This window comes from Saccostrea cucullata, unplaced genomic scaffold (genome assembly GCF_032062105.1).
Source record: "Saccostrea cucullata isolate Sc308-1 unplaced genomic scaffold, CSIRO_AGI_Scuc_v1 ctg3809, whole genome shotgun sequence".
Taxonomy (NCBI): domain Eukaryota; kingdom Metazoa; phylum Mollusca; class Bivalvia; order Ostreida; family Ostreidae; genus Saccostrea; species Saccostrea cuccullata.
Genome location: NW_026926101.1, coordinates 232,340 through 243,322, shown reverse-complemented (window position 1 = coordinate 243,322; position 10,983 = coordinate 232,340). Strand labels below are relative to the sequence as shown.

The 10,983-nt window shown below is 31.9% G+C and overlaps 1 protein-coding gene across 1 annotated transcript; it reads right to left on the bottom strand.

The window, feature by feature from the left end:
* Window positions 1–265: 265 nt before the first annotated feature.
* Window positions 266–10,983, bottom strand: LOC134270772 (uncharacterized; the record flags this gene model as incomplete). The annotated part of the gene is made up of 6 exons (XM_062753012.1): window positions 266–893; window positions 1,460–1,804; window positions 2,292–2,651; window positions 8,594–8,812; window positions 9,101–9,163; window positions 10,695–10,983. Coding segments are annotated over 6 exons (1,425 nt in total), but the record flags the coding sequence as incomplete, so codon positions are not given.

The following is a 10,983-nucleotide window of genomic DNA, read 5'->3' as shown; positions in this document are numbered from 1 at the left end:
CATTTATTTTATGATACACATTTAATACATGTACATGTATAGTGCAATGTAATACATTTTGTGAAAATAATTAGGAAATAAACAAATAATCAAACAGATTATTTACACTTTTCAGAATAGCCTCTACTTTTAAGGCTTTTTCCGAATACTAATTTTAAAAATCTTTAATAATATACAGTAATGCAAACCTAAAAATAACGTCCTTTTGTCCTCTCCCGACTCAAGGTGAAGAAAAACTGGTAGTAGGTAAGTGGGACCCCCCACCCACCCCAAAAAAATTTAACATCATAGCTGTATTCTCACAACCCATTTACGGAAAACATAGGATTCCTGGAGGTAAAAACATCTGATCTGGGCCATTTTTAGTCGCCAGTCAGTCGATCGGGAGAGGACAAGCAAACAATATTTTGGGATAGACTAAGACTAAAATCAAAGTATATGCATGACTTCATTTTAAGTTCCTTTAAAAAATGAGACATTTTCTTTTGACAGTACGTAATGACTTGATTCCTGGCTCCACTTCGCTGGATTTCTCGATTTCATCTCCTGAATTTTGTTTCATGACTTTTAGCTCAATTTCACTTTTGCTCAACATTTGAATACATGTATATTGCAAATACTCTTACTAAATGTATGTTTCAGGATATTTTGGTAAGCACGATTTCCTTCTAGACAGACCCCTTCTCCTTCAGGAATTACCAAGTCGTCCAAGATCTGTTTATCGTTTGTAAATAACTCCCATTCCTACTCACAAGTCCCCTTTGCCTCATCGAAGCACGTGGTTTCTTTTGGACATTCGTAAATATTAATTCTATCTGTACATATAATGAAGAGTTTACAAGTATAGGGATGAATAATGTTCTTATCCTTCTTCTTTCCTTCGCAGAAATTTGCTGTAAAACAAAAATCATATATCTATATTAAAGGGATATTAGAATTTTTAGGCATTTTTATCTCATTTTTACACCCATCTGTTTTTAATTTATTGTTCTGCCCTTTTAAATTTACTCTCCATCAAATTTATCTTCGAAATTTGAAAATCATCATGAAAAGGAGAAATTTGGTAACCCCTAGGAATATGGAAATTATATTGCCTATTATCCTAACAAGATGATTCTAATCTCTATGCAGGTATAAACATACACACTCGGATACTATGAACATGCAGGGCTTGTTATTCAAAAATGATTTTAATGAATACTCTGGACATTCATCAAGGTTGTGACAGAGCACTAAAAAGTAATTTCTTAATCCGCTAGTAAAGGTTTTATTTAAATTATAAGACTTGATATAGGGAGATGGAGTTAAAATAAATGGCTGTTTCTAATACATTGCATTGTTAAGAAATGGATGCAACGGTCAAGTTAATTTGCGTTGTAAATGATATGATCTAATAAATCAATTCTAAATTGAACATGGAATGTATTGCGCTTTATGATATTGAGGTAAATTTACATACCAGGAACTACCAGAATTTCCTCTGTAACATGCTCTATCTTACGTCTTTGCTTCTCCTTACTGAACTGTGGATAAAAGTAAGGCTGTAGTTTAATTTTCGTTTGATTCATTTCTAATGTGATTGGTAGATTGATTATGCTGGCAGCCTCGTTATCGCAGTTTTTGGTGTTGACAGTGTTTTTAACATCAGTCCATGGATGTTCGTCTGCTCCTGGTTTCAGTATATACCATTCTAATTCGCCATAACTATCTGGAAACCCGCTGTTCCAAAAACCCTTGATAGAAATCGGCTCATTCTCGATGATAGCATAAGGTATTTTTAATGTAGGTCTGCTTTTTGGATATCCTGCAAGAACGAAACATAGTTAAGGTCCAATGACCGTCTGAAAAGGGAAACAACTCTTACTGGATATATTACTTTGTTAAGATTGAATAATTGAAGTGCCACTACTGTCGTTTTTGACTCACAGGGTACGCGGAAATTATGTACATTTAATGTACGCATCAGATTATGAATCGTAAGCTGAAATTTATAATGATTTATCACGAAAATTATATATATATATATATATATATATATATATATATATATATATATATATATATATATATATATATATAAAAGGCTTTGAACGTGGGTCCATCAATAAACAAATACAAATATGATTTGTGTCCTCATAATTTTTTTCTTTCAAAAAACTACTTAACTTTAAACATACACATGTACCTTGCAACAAATTGTAATTATTCTTTTTCAATCTTATGCTACATTTTGAAGTCAATGTATGCTTTTAAATCCGTCAGTATAAAATGTATATAGATTTTAATCTTACGTTTGACCGTTACTGAGTTCGTTACTTTATATACAGTTGGACCATCCACCCAGCATTCGTAATCACCCATATCTTCGCACTTGATTTCGCTAAGGTGAACGGTCATTTCTATATCATCATATTTTGCCGATGCACTTCTGGTCCGTTTGATATCAAATTCTGTTGTGATGCGACTGTCATTTCCTTCTAAACATGTTTCATTGCTGCTTAGCAACTTAAAGGACAATGGTGTATTTTGCCCTACCACGTCTTTGGTTCCGTTAATAGTAATGGCATCCCACATCCGGACCCGGTTTATTCTACAACGCAGTTTACCAGGAAGTCCAATTTCATATGTGTAATCCGGAAACTCCACTTTCTCTGTAATATATGTTAGAAAAAAAGAGGACTATTAAAGAGCAAGCACAATAAATGCAGAAACAACCAAATACAGGAAAACAGTTGTATGTACACTATTTCGGATATAAACGGTCTAACAGCTATTTCTTTATATTCATATCTTGCTATTTGTAATATGACATTTTTCAGTACTTATTCGTAACTCATCCACTAATACTTACTGTGCTAAGTATTTTTTTTTAACTCTTATCAAATTAAACTTAGGCTGCTGTATTAAATATATCATTCATATGTCGCTTTTAAATTATTAAGAACTTTTAACATTATTTGAATTTTATAGTAAATTGTACCTTAGAACAACTTTTAACATCACGTCATTAAAAAGGTATAGTATTTTAACATTTTTTACGAAATCATATCAATTTCACTCTCTTCCTTAACGACGTTCGATCCTGATATTTAAAGTCACTTTTTTGCCAAGTGTATTTTTAGTTTTTACATACATAGTTTAATTAAAATTCAGATAAGAAATGGGGGTCAATACGCTTCTTTTGGCGCTACAGTACATTTAATATGACCTTTTTACACTGAAATTTGTGTCTTAATTAAAAATTAAATTTTTGACGTTTTCCCTTCAATATTTTTATCCAATTAAAGCATGAAACAAAATAAACTCTAAGTTTTTTTTATAAAAAGACACTTAAAAATTGTGACTAAGAAAAAGTTTCAAATTGGTTCGCATAATCATTTATTTGACCTTTCTGCACTGATAAAAAGTGATTTTTCTGGCATTGAAAATTTAATAAGCAAGAAAATTATTTTAAAGTCTTAAACTTTTTCTGATTTTAAGCAAATACATGTAGGTCAAATTTATTTTGAATATTTAGAAAAGAACATCAAAAGTGGGGGTATATGATGTAAATTTTTTAGATATTGCTAAAAAAAAGTGTCAATTTTACGTTAAAATTGGCTCAATTTTTTCCCGGATTTTCAGAATATATTTACTATATTTGTCACACTTTGTTGATATAATTCATAAAAAATAATCAAATAGATATTTCAGAACCAGCATAACACATTTCACTGCAAAAAACAGTTTTGTGTGCAACCAGGAATGAATAATAGGAATCCAAAATTAACTGTACTTTTATAGTTCAAAATGGAAAAACTGATCATTTTCGTCTAAAAATCCTTCTCCACAAAATATAGTTCCTAGCTTAATTCTACTTGAATGGAATTTAATCGCGGCTTTTTCATTGAATATAGTTAAATTTGCACTGTAGAATTCAAATTTAATGTTAGAAGGCTCTAAATTCGCTCTTGTGTACATCTTGTAATGACCTATGACTTTTAAAAGAGAAATATTTCAAAAATTATTGAAAAAACTGAAATAAAAATTATTTTATATTGAAAACTATATTGCAAATATATAGAAAAGATAATATGAGCAGATTTTTTCATCAACTTACTTATTTTTCTTGAAATGAATTTGAAAATTCCACTAGAATCACGCATGTGTAGGGGGACATTTTCAACCATGTCAAAATAAAAGACTAATATACGGCAATGATACCTTGTACACAGAATATTTTTATTTACTACTGTTTAGGAAGGAAAGAATTTACATACAAAAGTATTTTAATGCACATTATGACTCAAATAAAAGAAAAAATGAATTTTATTTCTCCTCATATTTTGAACGTAACGTCTGTCCGTCTCAATACACATGGTAAATTGCTATCAAATGGGACATTGCTTATGCAAACACTCTTAATTTTCTTGTCTACTGGTAGAAAGTTTACTTTTTTATCAATTAAGTGGTCACAGATTCAACAGAAAAGCGAGTGTGCTGAGAAATTAACAAATCTGTGAGATGCTTCCTGTGTCTGTCATGACAAGAGGGCGTTACGTGCAAATTTAAGAATTGAGCTCGGAGACGCTTCTTCTCATGCATTTGACTTAAGGTCATGAATATTTAAAATTTCTCCAATGTTCTATGCAAATGTGTTTATATTTCTATCGGAAGAGCTACCGAGAGATTCCGAGAAGCCACGAAAGCTTGTATGTCCAAGTGTTACGTTACAAAAAGTATGTTACGTTCACAAAACTATAAGTCGTCTTTATCTTAGATTTTATACACATATCATCAAAGATTGTCAACTAGTAGATGTATTTTGTACGTTTTGTTTAAATTATGAACTTGCACGCTCTTCATGTAATAGATAAACACTTCAAATTTGGAATTTCTTGCATAACTTACTGATTGACAGACATTGCCCGAATATTATCGTAACGATGACGGAAAAACCGAATGTCTGTCCATGTTACGTAAATAATACAGATGCATTCAGATTTAAACAGTCAGTGAATTTAACCAAAAAGATGTTTTATTCAAACATATTATTGTATTATAAGGGAGAATTTGTCTTTATAACTCAAACAATAGAATTTTATAGTTATTTTCTTGCAATTTTTAAAACGTGTCTGTCAGGGTTACGTGCGTCTGTCCATGTAACGTTATAGGTTTTATCAATATTAAATAATATTATTTTGAAAATTTCATAAGAATTTTCATAAATAATATTATTTTATGTTTTATAATTCCTAAGAATAAAAAATTAGCTTTGAATAATAAATTTTATTGGCTCGATTCAAACGGGTATTGCTCAAGAAATAACGTAACATGACAGACATGGTTGGAATTTTGTATGTTACAAAGCGTATGGCAGAGATTTATCTTAGAAAAATTCAAATTTAAAATTTATAAGGCATAAAAATTTGAACAAAGTAAATTTCATAAGATAACATTAGCTTTTTGCTAAAATAATGAAGTTTAAAGGTAACTTGGCTGGCTTAAGTAAAGAAGTCTGTCAGTGTTACGTTCGTCAGTTTTTGCATCAAAAGTGCCTAAAAATCGTTTTTTTTCCTTCTATGTCAGAATGATTTTTTTTTAACATTGTTTAAAGAATTGTTTAAATTTATTTTTTATTAATTATTTGTATTGCTAAACATCAAAAATGTTATTTAATCATGTCATAATATGTTACACGTCCGTCATGTTACGTTATATGTCTGTCATATGTTACGTTACACACATTTCAAACATTAATAAAATATTTATTTTTGACTTGATTATCTATTCAAACATTGTTTCACCCTTATTAAAGTGTAAACTTCAAATATACATAAAGAAATTTAAGAAAAAAGATTGTATACAAATTTCTTTATTTGTCCCCCCAGATGTACGCAAGAGCGAATTTAGAGACAGAACTTAAAAATGATGCAGAATTTTATAAATAAAGGACCTGACCAAATTACGCTCAAAATCTCAGGATCGAACGTCTTTAACGTCCATCAACTGCTGATTACTTTCGATGAAAAAAAAACCAACGGAAGAGTTGAAGTCTTTAAAAATTTTATATAAATATATATTTTTTAGAGTTTTAAATATAACACCAAAACAGTTATATCTCCAGAGATGAAAAAACGTAATGAACGCATTTCTGATTTTTCTAAAATTTTAATCAATTTTAGACGTTATTCATGCGCCCGGATCGATAGATCGGGGGCGCATGTTGTTTTTGTATCCGTCTGTCTGCAAACTTTAACCTTCGCCATAACTTTTAAGCCATGAAAGATAGAGACTTCATATTTGGAATGCATATTAAGCTCTTTCAAAAACACCAAGGTCAATGACCTTGACCTATATGCTATAATAGCTTTTTTGAACCCATCTTCGCTAGCCATGGGTTTCCGATCCGAAATCTACTCTACAACCCTTGGCAGATTTAGTCCTATCAAACGGGAACTTTCATTGCGCCGCCTATCGCCGTAATTGAGTTAAGTCCCTTGAAGCTCTTTAATATTTGTCCAATGAAAATAGCCCTAACAGACAATATGGCGACCTCCATGCAATTTGATGTGGAATATAAACAAACACTCATACAGCTGTTGGCACACCTCAAAAGTGGTAGAAAATATCGTTCTTCGTGGTTTTTTGTCAAGAGTTTGACAACACCTTCTACATATGTTGCCGTATCAATTATTATCAATGAGCCGTGACATTTGATTGGCTTACATTTATGCACCTAAAATGCGGAAGACGGACTTATGTGGTCCTTTCAATAATTCTTGAAAACATATATAGCCTAATCAAAAGAAAAAAATTCAAATTGATTGTACTCCCTTGTTTTTTTTTTTTTAGCATATATCACGTCCTAACTTTCATCCCTTGTAAGTAATACTCTTCTTTTGCAGAAAACACGAACAGACTTTAAATAATTCAGCCGAAAATCGTCAATTAGTAAAAACCTTGCGTACACTGGAACTTCGCAGCCAATTAATTCGTTTGCGCAAGTTCCAAAATTTTCAGCCAAATCTGCCAAGGGTTGTAGAGTAGATTTCGGATCGGAAACCCTTGGATAGCGAAGATGTTTTGAACCTTCACCATAACTTTTGAACCATGAGAGATAGAGACTGCATATTTGGTATGCATACTCCACTAATTAAGTTCTTTCAAATGGCATCAAGGTCAATGACTCTGACCTTGACGCTAAAAATAGCTTTTTTGAACCTTCGTCATAACTCTTGAACCATAAGAGATAGAGACTGCATACTTGGTATGCATACTCAAATCATAAAGCCTTCTATAAATTTATATATTTCATGTGCATCAAGTAAAATCTCGATTAATTGGGCATGCATCTACATACAAATCTTTGGAAAAATACTAAGGAGTCATTCCACCTTCACCCTATTTTTCTTTTGAACATTCATGCTTTCACTGATACAACTTTCAAAACAAAACATGAAAATGTATATGACTTTATTTATGGAAAAAAGGGTACATTCCTTTAATCTATAAGTGTTTGTTTCACAATTTCTGACCTCTTTTCAATTTAATAGCAAATTAGCACTCATTAAAGTAATCAGCATGCACACAAATAACAGAAGCGACTCTTGAATATGATGCAAGCGGCAGAGGTTAAAAATGGCGATGCTACATGTAGTTCATGGTTTCCATAGGTCTTGAGGTCAAGCATTAAGTATCCAGTTTCTATCCAGTCTAACCTACATGGAAAAATTGAGGACTTGTTAGTAAGCTTCATGCATAACTTGCACATAAAAGACAGTAACAAGGGCATAGATCTGAGTTGTTGGTAAAGAAAACAGACAAGAGAAAAAAAATCATTTCATTTTAAAAATATATATGTATTATATATAAAATTATTATATAATTTCTCTGAATATCTATATAAGGACTTGTGAATTTAATTTTACATGAATTCCTTAAACTATTGCATGAAGGAATAAATTAAAATAATTTTTTATTTACAAGTTTTAATCCCCTTACTAATGGACTCATGAAATATATTAAGATAATCAGAACAAACATAGACCCTAAAGCATCAAAAACAAGAGGGGGTGGGGTGGGGTGAGGGGTTGTACCATTAAGGAGTAGGGATGCGCCTGTCGATTAGTCACACCCGCTGTACATGTATGTGTAAGGTATTTTTGTCACAGTGTAGATATGTAAATTTAAAATTAGCGTTTTAACTATAAAAACAGCAACGCTATCATATGGGCTAAGCTTTAATTTATCGTAGGAATTGATTGTATAAAACCTTGGAAAATCGCATGGAAAGGATTTCATCTTAACGTTGTGTTATTACAATTCGGGAGGGGGGGGCAGTTTTGCCTTAAATGTACTCCGGTATTGACGACCTCTATCATATGCAATAGGGTTTAATGATACAATCTTCATGTATGCCTTTATTTACAGAGTTTGAATTTTTATAATTCGCACCTTTCTCACATTCATTCAAGACACTCTAACTACTAAGTAATTGGAAGAAAAAAAACGTGCACAATGTACTAGGTGCTCTTGTATGGAAAAGTGAAGATAACATTAAAACACGTTTGATTAAACTTTGCTCATTAGAAAACTTAAGATTATATCTTACTTGGTGCAGCTGTTACTGTCGTGAGAGGTGACGATTCTGTAGTTCCATCGTCTGTTTTAATCGGAGATTTGGTTGAAACTGGGACGGAAAAAGTTTCCGGTTCTGAAACGTCTATTTTCACGTTACTTCCGGATCCGTCTTTCGATGGTGAAACTGTTGTCAATTTAGTTCCAATTTTACCCAAATCATCAATGGAAATATTATCTATGTTTTCTTCAACTAAAAAAAAAAAAAGAAATCAACTCTCTAGTATGATCAATAATTGTTTCATGTATCATTTTAAAATTGAGTATTCTTACACCAGCGGGAAAATAAAATAGGCACAAAACGTAAAATTTTAACTAAATTATCTACAATATAACGATTTACAAAAGTTCGCAAACAATACTTGTATGACGTTTGCATATGAGCGAAGCTATCCCATACTGATTGATTAAAATTAATCAATCTCGTTCATAATTATGCTCATTTATCATTAGGCAAACAAACGAAGTACATGTATCTTACTTAGATCTGCTCTGGTAGTGTTGTTTATAAGATTCAGTTTATGGTCAGTAATCCGCTCATGCTCTGCAATTAATAAAAAATGAAGTGAGTGCAAGAAAACGGAACAAAACGTTCCTTTACTTCGTTGTTTGATAGCGTTCATTGTTTTTTCTTATCTTATTTGTGGTTAAATCCTGCCCTTTTCATGCGTTTCAAATACGTCATGTGTGCATGTTGCTTTTGTGTCAAAGTATTTAAATTTCGAAACTGTGCGTGACGAAAAAGCTAAGCTTATATATTTAATGGTTAAGATTGAGTTTAAATTGGATCCCTTGGCACTTCACAAAAATACGACTAAAATAAAAAAAAATTCTATTCTCTTACAAGTATCTAAGCTGTTACAGTTACTGTAGTAGGTCACAAAAATATTAACATCTCTATTGCATAAGAATACAATTGCAAAAAATATTTTAGAAGAAAAAGAATATCTTTTACAAATAAACAAAAAGATAAAGGAGTCAAATTTTAACTTAGTGGTAAGATATTGGGGGGGGGGGGGGGGGCAAAAAGGGTCTATGGTGTCTCCCGGTCCATTTTGGATTGAAAACAAAATTTAACACAACTGTTTTTACTAATATACATGTACATGTACCGAGTGGTACGAATACAGATACTGTTCAAGAATAATGGCTTTTTAATCGATTTTCAAATAATCAGCAGCTTTAAATTAAATTGCTAGTAAAATTTATGGACACAACTTTACAGCTTATAAGAAACGAATAATCTTCCAACGTCTTTCAGCTCACCTGAGCTGCAAGCTCAAGCAATCTTTTCTGACAAATGGATTCATGGATCATTAAAATTTTATATATGGGAACATAATAGAAAAGCGACAAAACACCAATAAATCGAATCATATTGAAGTAATTGCCAAAATATACGTTACTTGTATGTAAGATTTTTCTTTATTTAAATCATGACCCCTTAAAGAGAGGCCGAGATCCAAATCCAAAAAAATACATGTTTAGTTTTACTTGCAAGGAAAATACCGTCTAAGTGGAAATTTTAGCGAGACGCAATTTTAGCCATTTGTCCTTAAAAACTGGTAATTTATTTTTAGCGAGGTGTTATTTTAGCGATTTTAAGATACACATTAAAGAAGCTATTACAAATAAAACACAATTAATTTTTAGCGATATTTAATTTTAGCAATCTCGACACCCGCGCTAATAATACCAAAATTAAATCCTCGCTAAAAATTCTACTTATACGGTATATCTCAAGAAAAGCAGAACCATGTCGGTCATATTGAAATTGAAGCATTCCAATGCAAAAATGTAATGAGAATTCAAAGTTCTATTATTTGATCCCCAGAGCTACATTTTCATCCACATATGGAGTCACAACTTTATTAAAATTTAAAAGAGAAAATCCTTGCAATTATCGGTAGGCATAGCAAGCTCAAAGTGTACATGTTTTGAGTTAATCGTGATCCTTTTGTTTCAGTCATTTTGTTTTGTTTAAAATTCATTCCTCACCCGTTCTTCCCATCCCAAGTATAATATACAAAAAATATATATGTTTGTACATGTAGATATATGTTGCTCTTGAATACCTGTTATAAAAACGTAGTGAATGATTAACGCAGTGGCTGCCGCCGCAGCTCCAATTAGAAGAATTCCAAAAAAGATAAAACCAATCGTGTGTCTATTTCGTTTTGCCTTCTGAGCCTCAGTTAGGGCATTTGTGTCTGATGCTGTGGAATGGCCACCATTGGGCACCTCTCCATAGGGTGGCGGATCTAGCGTCGGTGGCACTTTTTCTGTGTCATAAAAATAAGCATCCCCGTAAGCATGATAAGGATTTCCGTTTTCGTGTTTGCTGTAGCTTGGGATCCAGTTAGT